General features: G+C 36.5%; 1 protein-coding gene across 1 annotated transcript; it reads right to left on the bottom strand.

The window, feature by feature from the left end:
- Positions 1 to 116: 116 nt before the first annotated feature.
- Positions 117 to 9,294, bottom strand: bco1 (beta-carotene oxygenase 1). Its single transcript, XM_061712957.1, has 11 exons — positions 9,144 to 9,294; positions 8,928 to 9,056; positions 8,707 to 8,836; positions 7,092 to 7,239; positions 6,855 to 7,005; positions 5,528 to 5,742; positions 4,370 to 4,627; positions 4,177 to 4,282; positions 3,662 to 3,756; positions 1,600 to 1,711; positions 117 to 669 (listed from the first exon to the last, which is right to left on the bottom strand). Exons 1-11 carry the CDS (start codon positions 9,205 to 9,207, stop codon positions 515 to 517), a joined length of 1,563 nt encoding a protein of 520 aa, XP_061568941.1. The 5' UTR covers positions 9,208 to 9,294; the 3' UTR covers positions 117 to 514.
- Between the last annotated feature and the right edge of the window lie 9,692 nt (positions 9,295 to 18,986).

Raw genomic sequence — 18,986 nt, 5'->3', positions numbered from 1 at the left:
TGTGTAATGAAACAGTGACCATCTGCTATTAGTCATCAAAAACCTCAGCGATCTGGCATGCAAAGATTGTGCTGAAAGTTGAGCCACACACAACAAAAAGTCTTTCTAAACTAAACTTATGAAAAATTGTTTTGATTTATTATTTTACATATCACTGGAGAATCCAAAAGGGACAAACAAGATGATAAAAGCATGAACGATACTTCATATACTAAAAGGAAGGGGGAGGAAAAGGCCATGCATGTTTATACAAAATGAGCAAACACAAACATGAAAACAAGCAAGGTGCAAACTGGGAAAAGAAGCCACATCTGGGGTATAAATACTCAGAAGGCTTCGTAGGAGTGTGCAAATGGTAAATGCAGTGGCTGGGAAACCCTGACTGGTGGGAGTGGCTGCCCTGGAGATGGAGAACAGATCATAGAAAACATACACTGTAATGCTACATAAGTACATTGTTTAAGGGTTTTTCTTATTTTTTCCAGATGCAGTTTCCGAACGTATAAACAGTTGTTTAATTCCGCTGAGGGATGAAAACTCCATGCATGTCCTTGTTGAGTTGAGCATTCACGTATGCTCGAGCTACTTCCTTTAATGTTCTGCCATCCAGGATCAGGAGGAAACCAGACTGGCCCGGGCTGGAGCTGATAACGGATACCAGGACCACTCCTACAGGGACAGAATCAAATGAACTTCTACCTCATAAAAGAATGAACACATTTGTAATAACATTTTTTTCTAAAAAGTACCTTGGAAGACTTTATTCATGCACATGATATAAATGTGCATGAATAAACATACTTGCATGTATGTGTGAATGTACAGGACTGTCTCAGAAAATTAGAATATTGTGATTTTCTGTAATGCAATTACAAAAACGCCATACATTCTGGATTCATTACAAATCAACTGAAATATTGCAAGCCTTTTATTATTTTAATATTGCTGATCATGGCTTGCAGCTTAAGAAAACTCCTATCCTATCTCAAAAAATTAGAATATTCTGGGAATCTTAATCTTAAACTGTAAGCCATGATCAGCAATACTAAAATAATAAAAGGCTTTCAATATTTCAGTTGATTTGTAATGAATCCAGAATGTATGACATTTTTGTTTTTTTAATTGCATTACAGAAAATAAAGAACTTTTTCACAATATTCAAATTTTCTGAGACAGTTCTGTATATATGTGTGATGTGTATAGGTGTGTATGTACTGTATATGTATGTATATAAATGTGTATATATATATATATATATATATATATATATATATATATATATATATATATATATATATATATATATATATAAAAAATTGTACTTTATATATAACTGTATTATATACCATATGACAATGTAAGGGCGGGGCTGAACTTGATAAGCTTTGCTTCCTTCAGCTCCTTCTCGAACTTCCACTTCATCGCAATGTGCTATTTTTTGTTAATATTATATACTGTATACCATTTGTTTTTATGCTTGCGCATGTTTGAGACAAATAAATCAAATCAAAATCAAATCGCATAATAGTCACATACAAAACGCTACATGTATGTCCTTCCCCTTTAAACCTACGTATACACATGGCACAGTAACCTCACCGTCATCCTCTGACTCCCCGTTAGGTCTGGGGACGAACACGGGCTCCGATGGCCAGCAGTTGTCTTCACTCCAGTAAACCATTTTCTTCGTCTCCGTGTCAAACTTTGCAACCTGCGAAATAAACAGATCACAACAAATCAATGAAACCAAATTTTATTTAGTAGGACGCTGCAGTTCTAAGAAGCTACATATGAATTATTTACAGACACAGAGATAAACGTATAGTACGGCATATTCATAGTTTTATAGACCATCTTATCTGTGCATGTGCAGTACTTTGCTCCCCCAAGCAAACTGGTTACCTGGCAAAGAGCTATAAAATAGCTCTTACATCTTTTGTAGGTCATAATATATGCAAGTTCCTGTTTGCTTGCATCCCGACTCAAAGTAACACGTCATAAAATACTGTATGAGCATGATGACACTCATTTTCTCGGCCAAACACACAGATGGAGCAGATATCATCACGCTCCAGGAAATGCACATAACATGCATACTTACTGTAACTTTTCTAAAGTAATGAACTGTTTGTTTCAGAGGCCATTACGTAACTGATATGACTTCACAAAAACCCTGTATACATAGCAACTGGTTTCCATTGGTGTATTCCCTCCCTCAGCTCCAGTAACCTCTCCTGTGGGGTGGGAATCTCTCCTGAAACCTCACAGCCTTTTGCCTCTCACCTCTGAGCTGCAGCTACTGCAGCAAGATGTGACACTGAGCAGATATAAAGCCGGGGAACCAGGATAATGGTCTGATCTTGCTCCGTCATGTTGAAATACCCTTCATATCTAAACGGCTAACCAACCCACATATATCTAGGCCCATAAAAAACTCAAACCAAATAGATAAGATTGGGATATCTGACTGGTTGTCATTTCCACGGCGTTTAAAATACCACAAACTATATCTGAGCGCAATACAGACAACTTGCCACTTTTTCCGCTATATTTTGGTTATATTTACCTCTAATGGATACAGTCCCAGAGGTTTTGTGGTTGATCTCTGCTGTCACCTCATCTCTCTTAAGTGTCAACATGTGGACACTCAGTGACTGCAGCCACACTTTGTGATGTTCACATAAAAACAAGTTGTACGCCGACACAAATGTGAGTAGCAGTGTGCACTCATGCTGAAGTTGCATTGCATTGACTACTTTAATTGTTTTCAGGAACTGAGTGGAAGCATTCATGAGTCATGTTTCCATGCTGCCGGATGCTTTCCTCTAATGTCAGCAGATTTGGGAGTTTTGACATGCAGTTATATTTAACTGTCACGTTCTGATGCTTTGTGAGTCTAGATGAGAGAGCTGTAAAAGCACGCGGCCACTTCTTCTCTCTATTAGTCTGCAGAAATAACATTTTTTTTAAAATTTGATAATGTTTCATGTTTCAGGTGTACATTTTGGGTAAATATCTACAGTACGTTTCAAATGCTGCTTGAGCAGTTGCACAAGGGCAAATCTTCCGCAAAGGTTTTTCTTTGAGACGACTCTTACTGACTATGCTTTATACAATAGACACAATGCTGTTCATCCTGTGTCGGTTTACAAAATGTGAAATCTTGACCCAAACCCTAGTTTAATGAAAGTTCATGGAAAAGTCATACGTACTGAGGCTTCAGACGTCAAAACAAATGAATTGGACTTTGCACCTTCCTCTTTTCCTGTGATCTGTTACTGTAATTCTGTACTTTAATGTCTTCTTTCCTGTGGTGTTCGTGCCTCGACGTACGATTGGACCCCAGCGGAATCATGAAGACTTTTAGTTTTCGTTGGGACAATAGGTCGTTATAACTTCAAAGTTTTAACTCCAGTGTGTTGCATCAACAGGTAATCCCTAGTGCTGAAATGTGCTTCCTACATCTGTGGAAAAACCTGCCAGGGACAATATCCCCTCTGAATGTATATTTAAAGCATCCGCTCTTAAGGAGTCTACAGGATTGAAGTCTCTCTCTCTTGTTAGACTGTTAAAAAAAAAGAAAAGTGAATGACGGAGGTTCCCACCAGTTCTGTCCTGCAGTGACCAAAGTAAAAAAAAAACAAACAATAGGGAATGTGACCTGTTTCGACAGTGCAGATTCCTCCACGATGTTCCCATAGCAGAACCGATACTTCTTGCCATTGAAGTCATAATTCATTCGGGGTAACTCAAAACCTGGTGGAAATAAAAATCAGTCATTGTCCTTATTTTACTGGGCGGCAGAGCACATCAAAAGGTAAAAAAAAAGAGCTTTTTCTCTTAAATTATAATAAAAAGGAAGAGGCTGATGGACACATGGGAAGCAGGAGGAGGGGAAATCCAAAATAAATACAGATACAAAAAGAAAAAACACTGGAAAATGGAGTAGGGGCATCTTGAAATGTATAGTAATATACTGGGGCTAGGTGATTAGCAAAAAAAAGACTGGGCGATGCCACAGGTTGAAAAGGAGGGGGTGGCTCCATGAGTATGGATCATAGGGAGAGCCACACTGAATAAATGACTAAAGGAGGCAAAGACTACACTCCCAAATTATACAAAAAGACTCGGAGCGAGAAATAGCAGCAAAACAATAGCAAACAGCATTCATTTTACCTTCACAGAGCACCTCTGCCTTGCAGATGACTTTGCCTTCTTTCTCCTTCACAGCACTGGCTTTAGTGTACGTCAGGTTCACCAGGTCCTTTCCAGCTGCAACGCTCTGCAAAAGGCAGTAACCAAAGCAAAATGAGCAAATGAGAACATCTTCTGTACAGTATATCTTATAGCTTGACCTCTTTTTATTCACCTTGTCAGGCTGGGTAGGAAGTGCAAATCTTCTGTAACTTGGTTTGGAGTAGCCATTGCCTTGGAAGCTGAGATCTTCCTTGAGCTTGCTTAGGTAGAACATGTCATACATGCTGCTGTCATTGTAGGCGATGACGTCGAACACCACATGACCTTCATCCTCAAAAGCATTCACGTGATGATAGACAACCATCGGGCCGGTGAAGTACTTTGTCTCAACCTCTTTGCCCGTTTTTCGGTCAATCAGATGGATCAGAGTCTAAAGATAAAAAAATAAAAAATAAAAAATAAAAAATCAACATTTTAAATGTACTCCATCTCATTCCACTCTACAAGGTATGAAACAGGCAGACATGGATGAGGCTTTTTGTTCTTAAAATAATCAGAGGACAGAGGTGTCAAGTAACGAAGTACAAATACTTCATTACCTTACTTAAGTAGAAATTTTGGTTATCTTTACTTCACTGGAGTAATTATTTTTCAGACGACTTTTTACTTTTACTCCTTACATTTTCACACAATTATCTGTACTTTTTACTCCTTACATTTTAAAAACAGCCTCGTTACTCTATTTAATTTCGGCCTTTAAAAAAAACTATTCTGTTAAATTGCTCCATCCGGATAGAGTGAATTTGGTTGTGGTTGTTTCAGATGTTCTTGTCCAGTTTTGTTCTTACATCCGTTCCCTCAGATTCCTGCAACTAAACTTGGATGTACATTCCAATAAAGGTTAGGATAAATGATAACATGAACATGAAGTTTGACTTTTTGCACCATTACAATACTTATAGGCAACTAGTCATCATATCTCCTGCTCTCTGAAACACATGTTAATGCTCAATAGTACACATATATGGTTCTTTAATATATTTGCATTATACTAAGATGCATTCATTTTCAGTGGCTTTTGTCCTTAATGGCTTTTTTCCCCCTTACATTACTTTTACCTTTATACTTTAAGTAGTTTTGAAACCAGTACTTTTATACTTTTACTCGAGTAAAAAACTTGAGATGATACTTCAACTTCTACAGGAGTATTTTTAAACTCTAGTATCTATACTTCTACCTGAGTAATGAATGTGAATACTTTTGACACCTCTGAAAATAATAAATGACACATGCACAAAAAAATATAAATTAAAGTGCAGTGACTCCTTACGTTATCATCAGGGGAGAACTTCATGCAGCTAGCCCAGTTCACTCCCCTCATGTAGGCGGTGGCCATCTTCAGGATGTCCAGCTTGAAGGGCTGCTCCATGAAGACGATGTAGTTGTCCGTAATGCCGAAGCTGTGGTAGTAGCTGGGCGTGAGGAGAGAGCGGCAGGGAATGGAGCAGATCACCTCCACGTTCTTCAGCGCAGTCTTGCCCTTGTCTGAAAGAGAGGAGCAAAAACATGAGTGTTCAGGAACGAAGGAGACAGCCTAAAAAAAAATAAAATAAAAGGCTGAGGTTGGATGGCCGCCTATGTTCTGAACCCTATACAGTAACTTATATTTTATCCAAAATTAACGGTGCAGTCATAGATTTCTCCGCCTGCTGCTTGTACCAATGCAACCCTGGCTTTTGGCCTGGTGATGAACTAGATGGTTCCCATCTATGCTTCGATGGCAAAAGTCACATTTTATATTTCACGATGATAAGAGGTTGATTTCATCTAAATGTCATATATAAAGGCTATTTTAAGGTTTTTATTAATGCAGACCCTATATACAGTACACCAAAGCTTACTCCTTAAAGTTAATGTAGGAAATCCGACTTACAACTCAAGGTGAGTTCAGAATTTTTCTTTCCATTGTAGTTTTTATAAGAGTAGGATGCATACATGTTTACCAAAATAGCAAAGAAATCAAAGTTATCAATTACGATTATTGACAGGTGTTTTTTTACAAATTAAAAGAGAACAGCGAAAAGATCTTAAACGGTCAGTTTATACATAAAAAAGATTAGCGAGTTACAGAAGAAGCTCTCATGAGAACTGAATGTTGCTTCTTGACATTTGCAGCTGACACAACCCTCACTATCACTGACCTAAGTGGAGTACATGACACCGGCCCTTAAACTCCTACACCTCCTTCCTGCGTGTCCAATGTCTGGTGCTTTATAGAGTATAAAAATTTTAAAACTGTGTTTGGACTGAACAATCCCCTGGTTTATTTGTGCATCAGGCCCCAAGGCTGTCATGTCATCAGAAGCAGGTTTGGTCGGGTCGCCCAGAACAAAACTAATCACTGTGAGGCAGTTTCTCCACTTTAAGCTCCCCGCCGTAAATAAGATACATCAGTGCTTTAATTTGAATGATGAGGAAAATTTCCAAACTGTAATCATCTGATTTTTGATCAGTAACAGCAAATACAACTCCAACAGGGGTGTTTTTCTTTTCTCCACTAACATTACCTCCCGACAGGTTGAGGAGAGCAGAAGAGAGTTCACCGAGTTCAGTCAAAGTGGGTCAGCTGACCAAAACAAAACAACGCCATGACCTACCTTTATCTGAAGCCGGAGGGACTTTGAACAGCATGTATTTGGTCTTGCCCTTCTCTGCTATTGAAGTGCCGATGTTGTAGGTGTTTCCCTCCCCGTCATAATGTGCATGCGACGAAGCCAAGTTTATCGGCAGGTATTTCATGTAGTCCAACTGCGTGAGTGACAGTTCACAAAAATCAAAACAAACTTTTCACTCAATTGTGCATTGACAACGATTACCACAAGGACGTACTGTACCTTGTCTTGAGTTTCCAGGGTTACGGGATCAATCTTGCGGATGTAGTTGGTTTCAGAGGTGGCATAGTAGCCGTTTCCATATCTAATGAAACTGCTTGCACCATTGTCAGTGAAGTCTGGCACAGTGTGGTTGAGAAAAGTAATCGCCCTGAAAAGTAAGAGGAAGAACCTTTTTTAGAGGGGTAAGTGATTGAATTAATTACATCAAATAGAAATAACTATTTTCCAACACTAATGGGTAAATTAATGGACTCCCACTTTTATGACTCTTTTGCTTTAAGCTAAAGCAGATACAACAATGCAAATGAGTCATAAAAAGTGAAAAGGATTAGATGAAATAAAAAATATTACACTTTTATGTACAACCAAAACTACTAAACTAAATATAATTTATAACAAAAAAAATAATAAACGATTATTTTTAATATATACAGTACAGACCAAAAGTTTGGACACACCTTCTCATTCAAACAAATGGGGAAGTCCATGTATATATATATATATATATATATATATATATATATATATATATATATATATATATATATATATATATATATATATATATATATATATATATATATATATATATATATATATATATATATATATATATATACATATATATATATATATATATATATATATATATATATATATATATATATACATATATATATATACATATATATATATATATATACATATATATATATATATATATATATATATATATATATATATATATATATATATATATATATATATATATATATAAGGTTCCGCGTTACACCAACGCAGAGCCTACGGCGTAGGGTACGCGGCGGTATTTATACATATATATATATATATACATATATATATACCGTATTTTCTGGACTATAAGCCGCACCCGCTCTATTTTTAAAAAAACAATAAAAAAAGATATACAAGCCGCACCTGTATATAAGCCGCATCCACTTTATTTAAAAAAAAAGATATGCAAGCCGCAGATATTTCTGTTGTTAGATTAGATATTTACTACATGTACAGAAGGATTTTGAACTGTAAATGATGTACATGTTTGTACCTAAATAGATCTTTCCTAACAGTGTCTTTTAACACGGCAGCAAATTTGCTGATTAAAATGAGACAGAACCAAGAGAAAATAACCGCTATTTATTTATCTATTTATCTGTTTGAAATCTGCTTCTACCTACTTCTATCAGCTAAAGAAGAAGTAGCGTATTCTTCTTTGCATTTATTTAGTCTTAGTTTTAATTCTAATTCCGGTTAGAGCGCCCCGAGCGGTGGAAGAAAAATCCACAGAAAAGCCGCACCTTTGTATAAGCCGCATGGTTGAAAACCTATGAAAAAAGTAGCGGCTTATAGTCCAGAAAATACGGTATATATATATATATATATATATATATATATATATATATATATATATATATATATATATATGTATAAATACCGCCGCGTACCCTACGCCGTAGGCTCTGCGTTATATATATATATACAGTATATATATATATATATATATATATATATATATATATATATATATATATATATATATATATATATATATATATATATATATATATATTATATTATATAGGGTTCTGCTTACTTGAAGATGAAGTTCTTGCTCGGGTCTGGATAAGCCATTGTTCCCATTTCAGACACAACTATTCTGTTTGCAGTCATGTTGGAGTTGTAAGTGTCACTTCTGAGGAATCTGCTTCTGTGGGTCATTTCACCTGTGAACATGAATAATAATTAAAAAAAAAGGTTGAAGTCCACTCAGGTGAACAGATGTATTAATGGGATTCAGGTAAGGATTCCACGAACCATCTTTGAAAGAGAAGCTGTTCATGATGGACATCCCGTCGAACCAGTGGTCGTAGCTGGTGCCCCCCACTGAGAAGATGCCGGGGCCATTGCGCAGCAGCATGCCCTGCAGCCAGCTGGGGATGCACCCTGTTTGAAAGGAAACAAGTCACTCAGCCAACTAAGTTAAAGTCCATGCATTTACTATGCTGGTAACTGAATCACGGCGGGACTTACCTTTGACGTCTGCCTTGTGAGGCTCTGGCCTCTCCGTGGCGTTTCTGGAGAAGTCTATGGACATGCTGCTGCTGGGACTGACACACAACAGGCAGCGGTGTGGGAGAGAGTGCAGCAGCTGGAGACAACCACTCCCTTTAAAGCCCTGTCAGGCGTGGGGGCTTGGCAAAACACGCACTTATCTTATCTGCAGACCTCTGAGGAGATTACAGAGGATTTCTGCTGCTCACTTCTGCCAATGACTTTGTTAAAGGAAAACTATAGATCACTTAAGGGATTTTTTTTTTTTAATTAAGCAAACAAAAAAAAAAAAAGCCTAATTTTGGTTTACTGTTTGCAATCCGTTTTCAATGAGGCCAATGATGGAGGACGGATGATGTGATTTTTTACACACAGCCTCATAGCTTATGTTTGATGTGATTTTTACCCTTACGTAAACTCACTTATACATTTAATGATCATTGTGGTGAAATTGCTTTATGGTCTTCCACGAACTGGCATGTGGACCTTATTTGTCCTGTATATTTTACCTCATTTGCACTCTTGTACTTCAACGTTATGTGATTTTCTCCGTCAAACGATTCTTGGAATCAAACAACTTCCAGATATAAATTGAACCATGACCTCAATCAGCTGGTCAGATCTGTTGGATCCACCTGTGTTTCCTTGAGTTATTACTTATGTTAGCTATGGTCCATGCTCAGGACTGGAGGAACAAAATGAACTTCATTAACTTCCTAACAAAATCCGGTGCTGGAGAAGAAATAACAGGAAATGAAACTAAACAGAATGTGCAAAAAAAGCAAATGCAACTAAATCAAACAAGAAGTAGAGGCAATGAAATAGAAGAGCATGCAACAAAATTAAACGAAAAAGACTAGAGCAAAGAATTGTAAACAAAGATGTATACTTACTAAACTCAAAGTAGGGGCTTCACAAAGGTATAACACCCCCCCACCGCCCAAAAAGAATACTAAGTCAATGAAACGAGGAGAGCTCATTGTCATTTACTTCTTCAAATGTTAGGATAAGTTCCCTTTATTAAAAACAATGTGGAAAACTAAGAGGGATTCAGGTTCACATTTGTCTATATGGCCTTGTAACAGACTGGTGTCCTGTCCATACATATATATATATATATACATATATATATATATATATATATATATATATATATATATATATATATATATATATATATATATATAAAATATAACAAAAATGCTCTCCCAGATTAGCAGGAAAACATAAAATGCTCACTGCTCCAGTAAAAACCAAATTAGAATTGTAAAAAATCATTGAAAGACAAAAGACATAGAGCCAAATCAAATTCAATTTCCAAAAGTTACACAAAAAAGTGTACTTATCTGTAATAGAGGATATATTTATGTATGCTATATACATTTATTGGTTTTCTGCAAAACCTCTTCATCAGTGGGATAACCCAAAGTGTAAATGTCATCATCACTGGAGCACTTTGAGTATTTCTGCCTTTCCTCCAGCCACCCCACATCTTTACTTGCAGAAAGAACACACAAGTAGCCACAATTCATTATCTTCAAAAGGAGTTTGGTGGTAAGTAAAGACAGAAGGATAATACATCACTTTTTTATTTTCATTTAAAGGTCTACTTTAAGAGTTCTTAGCAGATGATTCAAATGGGACAGCAGGGATTTCACATACTTTTAAGATGCTCCCTCCACATTGTGGTTTGGAGATGTGTGCATTGATGTATGTGCAATTATCCACAGGAAGACTTGGACAACAACAATAGCCTTCAGACAGAATTGATTAGTTCAAGCATCTGCTCTGATAATGATTCTGCACTTTGATCACTCGTTGGTGCCAACCAACCGGGTACTTTCAATCTCATGGAAAAACTTTTCTGGGAAATATATTTAATCTAACCTTAGAGTGGATCCAAAGTCCCCCTGTGCAGAAGACTGCAAAGATCTAAGGTGGCAGCAACCGCTGAATGTCAGGTCAGGACTCAGGTAATGTGAGGGTGGAAACAAACAAGCAGAGTCCAGCGGATCTCATCAAAATGCATGATTATATTAATAAAAGGTTTTTTTTCTTTATAATTGTATCTGTAGTTTTTCACGATGCCACACGTGGAGAGCTGAGTTTTCTGAGCACCGATATGCATTTCAGCGCTCTGTTCAAGATGTTGGTATATGAGTGACGCGCCCCAAAGTGTTAACGTAAAAGTAACTGTAGAATTGGATTTGTTTGATTCTTTTCTTCCTGATACTTCTCTATGCTTGATTAAAAAGTTGTTGCTTTTTTAATCACTGGGTAAGGTCTCGGTCTCGTGTTCTGGGTAAGAGTCTGTAGGAAAGTGTGTTTCTCTGTTATATCACACGTTTAATAAAATAATGTTTTCCCGGTTTGCAAAGATGACAGAGTGAAAATGACAGGGATTAACAGCAACAAAGCAGATTTCAGACAAATCCTGCACTCAAAAAGTGTTTATTTGTAGAGCACAATTCAACAAGATGATTCAAAGGGCTTTACAGAGACATTAAAACATCACATAGTAGCAATAAAAAGCATTATTTAAAGTTTAAACAAAAAAGAAAGAAGAACAATAGATAAAATCAGTAGTTAAAATATGATGACATTTTGAAACTCAAGCTTAAAAGTATCAGTGCAGATTTGGAGCTTTATTGAAATGTAATCTAAAATAGGCGTGTCTTCACCCTGGACTGGAGTTTTTCAGCTGATCTGAGGCTTTCTGGGAGGAGCATACTGGGTCAGTAGGTTATTAATGTATAGGCAGGTGTGACGCCCTTGTGCCTCATCAAGGGTAACCAGACCTGAGAAATCTAACCAGTTCTGATCTCATTTGAGTTCACTCATAATCTCCAAACATATATTAACTTTAACTTTTCAAAAAGGTTGGCACACTGTAAAAAATGCAAGTTTAAAAGAAAAAAACACATAACAGTCATTTGCAAACCTTTTAGATATCATGCTTAATTGAAATAAAATCAATACATGTCATAACTGAGTAATTGTGCTATTTGTATTATCTTAGATATGAGCTTATTTTAAATTTGAAAAAAGCTAAGTCTCAGTATTGGAAAGAGACTCTCAAGTACTAAAAATACCATAGTTCCAACACAAATGTCAGATGTAATATATTGAGAGCATCCTCAGAGGCTGATTTTTTTGTCAGAACTAAAAGTGGAGTGGTCGTGTAGAGGCGACAGAGGTGGGCAACAAAGATGAACCGCCCTGACTCCCGGAGCAAGGCCCTTAACCCTAATTGCTGGTGTGTTTGTTCTCTCAGATGTTTGTACATCGCTTGTCTGCTAAATGACAGAAATAATAACCAAAGTAAGTAAAATTAACTGATTCCACCGCTGATTTCATCAGTGATTGGAAGGACGGTTGTAATGTGCTCCACTTTCAACATCCAATTCTATATTCTATATATGTATATGCAGATTGTTTGACCTTAGTTCAGTATACTTTTAAGCCATCTAATTTGATTGGTCTCAATAAAACCAAGATGTCCTTCCTATATCAACCAAACAATTGTAGTCTGACCTTCAGAGGTAAATTGCATTTATAGATTCTGCTACATGCCTGCTTTTATTACTCAATAATACAGTTTTTTCTGAATGCTTAAGTACATTTTTTGTAACATTGGCTATTTTTGCTAAACCCTACACACAAATGAGAAAACCTTTCACCAAATTATCAAAACGTTATAGTTCTCTTGTAAAAGCAAACACAGTTTGATTAACTCTACACACCTTAGTAAAAATGGTGTTTTCATATCAGACAGTAAACACATGCCATCATTTACTAAGCACATAGTGTGCCAACTACACACTGATGGTATGAATACAAAACACATCTGGCTTTTTTCTTTTTCTGTGCACAAGGTAGGCTAGGTCAGTTTGAGGTCATACTTTTGTCATAGTTCTGTAAACACACAGGGATCCAAACTTCAAGTATTGGTGTTTATTCACACTCGTCAAAACAAAGACACAGAACACAAAATAATAAATTCACAAAAAAAAGACAATCAGTTTACATCATGCCGTCTCTCTGGGTCCGGCCACAAAATCTCATCCACATCGCATGCGATGTCTTCCAGTCCAAGGCACCGGGGAAAATACCTCCTTGCATGCCGTATCCAGGCCTGACATGATGCCTGATGCCAATCGGATTTACATAAGAATGGAGAGTATTGGGGGAGGTTGAGTGCCATGAAGAGTGGGTGATCGGTAAACCAGTTGCGGACCAAAGCAGCCCTATGGAAACTAACATTGTCCCATATGATGACATATCAGGTCTGCTCTGGCCCTTCCTCTTCCCCCTCCTAGTCCTCCTCTTGCTCCTCCTTGTCCTCTTCCTCTAACTTCCTCTAAACCTCTCGCTTCTTCACCTCCACGTCCTCTTCCTCCAACTCCTTCACCTCCAAGTCCTCTCTCTCTTGCTTCTTCACCTCCACGTCCTCTTCCTCCAACTCCTTCACCTCCACGTCCTCTTCCTCATCCTCCTCTGATTCTTACTCCTCTTGCTCCTTCCATTGTACTCCACACAGACAGCTTACCTGTGGCTTATTTATAGTGCTTAGGCTGATTGCAAAGTGAACTAATTCTCTAAAATTGTTTTCACATGTGAAAGTGTGCCAGACAGTTGGCAAAATAGTGTAAATAATAGCCATACATGTGTATAATTTTGCTAGGAGTGTTTTGGAAATTTGGCAATTGAGTGTAAGCAGCGAATTGTGCCTTCAGTTTTGCAAAATGTGTGTTACAAAATTACAAACTGAGTGCAAAGCAGTATTTGTGCTTTTAGTTTGGCTAACTCAGTGAGTGGTTTTGCTATGTGTGTTAATAGTTTTAGAAATTGTGCTACAAGAACATGATTAGCGCCTAAGCTTTCAGAAAAAACTGTAACTAACCTTACCCAAACATCATAAAAATTAGATCCAAAATAGCTTCAAAATAATCAAATATTTATTCAAAGGTTTTCGCATTCACATATCAAGACCTTTTTTATGTTGCTGCATCCACAATTTCAATGTTGCTGTTAACCTCTCTGTGTCTTTTATCTCAGATAAGGTTTTTAGGTTATTGTTGACCTAACATGTTTTGGTGTAAAACTTCCGCCTTCATCAGAGTGAACACAGAGAAGTTAATTATAAGCCAAGACTAAATGAACTTCATTGAATTACAATGTTGCTGTATTTGTGGACGTTGCTGCATCAACAAATAATGAACGCTCCATGATGTTCATGTTAAATGACAGCTGCAAATTTTGTTTAAAATGAACAGAGGTCAAATGGAAAGTACCCCTGTTGTGGAACAGCATAATGTTTATTATGCATGTGCATGTATATAGGTTTGTGTGTGTATGTATGTATATGTGTCTGTGATATGTATGTGTTCATAAATAAATTAAATGTATACATTTATTTATTTAGTGTACACTCATTGAAAACAGATTCACTTATTTATATAGATTTATTTAGTTCCATATGTTCAAAATGTGTGTTTGCACGTGTGTGTGTGTGTTTGCACGTGTGTGTGTGTGTGTGTGTGTGTGTGTGTGTGTGTGTGTGTGTGTGTGTGTGTGTGTGTGTGTGTGTGTGTGTGTGTGTGTGTGTGTGTGTGTGTATATGTACTGTATCTATTTATACATACATACATACATAGATTCATTCTGTGGGTTTTGACATGTCTGGAATGGATCAATAAATGAAATGAAATAATGGATGGAACAGCCTCTGCACGGGGAAAGGGGAACATTCATTGTTGTCAGCACAGTTTAAAAAAAACAACACACTTCTGTGACTTTATGTGGGTTCATTTAAGGCACGTGGCATGGGTAAATCTTTTGACATCCATCGGGTGTCTATTCCAGGAAAGATTTAATTTCAATACAATACCAAATACTGTAAAATTAAAGGTCCTTCATCTGCCTTTTGACATGCTTGTAATCCAAAACAAAAACGCCATAACGAAGGTCCTAAATAACACTTTACTTTCAAAATAATTTCAGTTTGCTTATAGAAATGGCAACTTTACATAACAAATGTTACAAAAATCTTTCAGAAATTCAGAATTTCAGAAATATGTGAAATGACAAACCATCCAAACCAGCATACAGTAGACATGCTCTTTAAAAGTTTTAGTATCACCTACAACCATTACAGTTTTTCTTGATTGCCTAAGCATGATTTTCAAAACAGGGCCCGTGGTTTCAAAACACTACACACAATTAGCACAACAACACACCAAATTAGCAAAACACTACAGATCCTTTGCAAAATTAAACACGCTTGTAAAAACTATACACTTCTTTTAAAAACCACACTTTGTTACCATATGAAACAAACACGTTTCACATTACTATACTCTGTTTGCACGAGTTACACTCTGCTGTGATAAACCTAAAACACTTCTACGTCCCTATGATTAGAGTAGACTACTATCAACAAAGTACAAATATACAGTTTTTCTTGATCGTTTTGGCCCATTTTTCCATTCACAGTTTACTTTTTCAAAACAGCTCACACAAAGCCCTTAACAGAAGCTGAAATAACCAAAACACTTTATGATGTTTGCAGAATGACACCACTTTCTCAAAACTTGTCACACATCCATCAAAACCAAACTTTTCCATCAAAACCTAGAATTTTTTCTCAATTGAACATGTGTGTTTTCTCATTTATTTACTGTAACGATGGATAACAAAATTGAAACCACAGCTATCAATATCAACTTTTGTTCAACACCCTCATAGTATTGACTATTTTGCAACTGACAACATACTACAATTTGGGTTTTGTATTGAGCACTCTAACTTAGTTATATAACTTAGAAATATACTGTCACAGAGTATTTACAGTAAAATCAGAAAATGTGTATACAGTAAAATATTGTAGATCTGTTTTTGTATTGCTGAAGTTCCTGTCAACACCATTGATTTACATTTGTTCTACTGTGTACAAAATGGCAAGATTCTGACAGAAAAATATTTATTGCAGTACTTGTCATATGCACATACTGTAAGCAATCAAACTGACAGGGTTCAATATGCAGTACAACAAAGGTCAATTCTCAAAGAAAGTACTGTAAATGAAACACAATCAAATGAAACCCTGTAAATATGAAAAAAATAAAAATACAGGAAAATTACGCATTGTCGACACGGGCCTGACGATCAGGCCACATGTCCTCGTCCACGTCCTCCTCGATCCATGCTTGGTGTCAACTTCAAGCTATTGACCTCTTTGATAGGTTGAGGACTACTTGCTTTGTTTTGCAAAGAGAGTTCACACAGGTGCTGATAATTTTTAGAATTGAGAGAGCAGTTCCAATTGGCTGCTACAAAGTGTCTGCAATGTGTTGCCATGGTAAATCAGTTATGTTTTGTGTCTCTTTGTGAGAAGTGTGTTAACTGTTTTGAAAAGTGTATTACAGTAAAAGTCAAAGAAAATTGTGTGAAAGCAATGAAAAATAGTTAACCGATTCGCCAGAGAGGACTCTTGCTGTGCAAAGAAGGTGTGAGCATTAGATAAAGTTGACCCATGATGTGCAAAATGTGTCAAAGCAATCGAGAAAAACTGTAGTCTTTCTCTGACTCTTGTGCTTGGAGACCAATGAGCTCACCTGCTGCTTTCTATAGTGTAGATACACCTGATTGGTGTGTCTACATTTAAGCAAACAAGTGTTTGCACACCTGATGACTGTGTTGAACCAACTGGTTGGACGGTGTGCTAATTTGACAGTCAGTGCTTTGGTATTGCAAAGAAGTGACTTTATGATAGATTTTTGTGTCTAATGTACGTTTAGTGTGTTTAGTGTTTTGAAAATCACTGTGTGTAGAGTTTTGCAACAAGTGTGAGGTTGACAATGTGCTTATAGTTGTGCAAATATGGGCTGATGTTTTGCTTCTTGAGTGTAAGGTTTTGCTAATAGTGTACTACTTTTAATTTTAGTGTGTAAGCAATCGAAAAAAACTGTAAAATGGTGAACATGTTATCAAAATTCATTGTTATGACAAATTATTCATCTTTCTATCTTTTTATTTTGCTCGTTTGTTTAACATTTGTCAATGTCCACTCTACGTTACATTAACGTAAAAACTCCAATCCTGTAACTTTTGCACAGACTCATATCCGGCACTTTACAAACCTCATTGTACATTTCTGTCTATACTTTTTACCTATCCTAAGTTCCTAAGTCACTTTTGTACAGACTCACCCGGCACTTTAAAACCTCATTTTGTACATTTCAGGTCTACATTTTATTATACTGTTTATACTTTTTATTGTTTATACATTTCATTTTATTTTATCTCTTATATATTTGTTTTTGTATTTGTATTGTGTTGCACCAATCCCCAAAACAAATTCCTCGTGTGAAAACTTGGCAATAAACCCTTTTCTGATTCTGATTCTGATTCTGATTCTGTTTCATGTCAAGTCATGAATGTATATGGTGATCTGCAGTTTCCCGCTGCTGCTTTGATAAAGAAACAGCTGGTTTCTCTGGATCAGAGATCATTTAAGATGGACTAAGAGAAAAGTTAAAATGTAACAGTGATATGATAAACTGAAAATTGTGGATATTGCACTTCCTAGGCTTCAAAAGCCATAATCCAAGGTTTAATTGCTCTTTACATTAATAACTTTCGCAACAATAAATGCACCCATTACAGAGCTGGTCTGTCTCTATCAGTCAGAATTGAGTCCAGAGTCCAGATGTCCCACTGGTCGACTTACAGTACAGTCCAGATGTGTCACCCACTAAAGATACATTGTGCGTCATGTGTAGGGATGGGAACGGTTTCTCAGTAGTTTGATTCCCTGGAATCGTTAACCATCTGCCTAATGATTCAGTTTACAGGTTCTGCGAACATCTGACACATTTGCGTGATGTACACGCGTCGTATTTTGGCTCAGAATGTTTTCAAAATAAAAGGAGTTCACATTAAAATTCTGCACACGTTATATCCAAAAATGTATATTTTTCTTAATTCTTAAATATTGAAAATAACTGCACTTTTTGCACCAGAAACCATAACTCATTTATTCTACCACTGTGCTCGATCTCTCAATTTCTGGTCTCAATTTGAACAATATATTGTGTATAAAATCAAGATAAACATATCCTAACTGTAGGAGTGTGATATTTTATTTTGTCCATGAAGAAAATGGACAAAATAGCACTTTTATTATAAACCTGTTCATTCTGTATGGCAAATTTAACATACATAAATGTAAATACTCCAAAACTCCACCGCACTTTAAAGGTCTCTTACTTGAATTTAAAGACTGTATTAAATCCCTTAAACTTATTGACACCAAACAGCCACCGAGATACGAGAAGTTTTTTAAAGATGAATACTGTATTTACATTTTACTTATTTATTTTTTCATTTACTTTTTTTCATATTTTATTTATTCACTCGTTTATGTGTCATTCTCCCTACTTCTGTTAATTTCACTGGAATTTTATAGTTATTTTATTGTTACATATATATTGGTGCACTTGTCTGAACTTATTCTCAAAAAAAACCCTCAAAAAACCCAGAATGTTTTCAGCATGGCGTTGAGGTAGAAACGCTCCAAAGTTTGGTTATATTTCACGAAAAAGGACAATACTAGGGCCAGGTGCAACCATAGACTGTATATAACAATGGACGAAGTATTCAGTCATTGGATTCTGAAGACCAGTTTTGAAGCCTGTTTTCCATCGTGCAGAGCGCAGACATGTCACTCAGCAAGTCCTCACCAACACGCCCACTGCACATCAATCATAGTTAGCTTTGCTCACAGCTCCTTCAGTTGTATGGAAGTGGGTCAAAACCTAC

Source organism: Cololabis saira, chromosome 22, assembly GCF_033807715.1.
Source record: "Cololabis saira isolate AMF1-May2022 chromosome 22, fColSai1.1, whole genome shotgun sequence".
Taxonomy (NCBI): domain Eukaryota; kingdom Metazoa; phylum Chordata; class Actinopteri; order Beloniformes; family Belonidae; genus Cololabis; species Cololabis saira.
The sequence above is the reverse complement of the archived record's forward strand: the minus strand, read 5'-3'. Positions and strand labels throughout refer to the sequence as shown.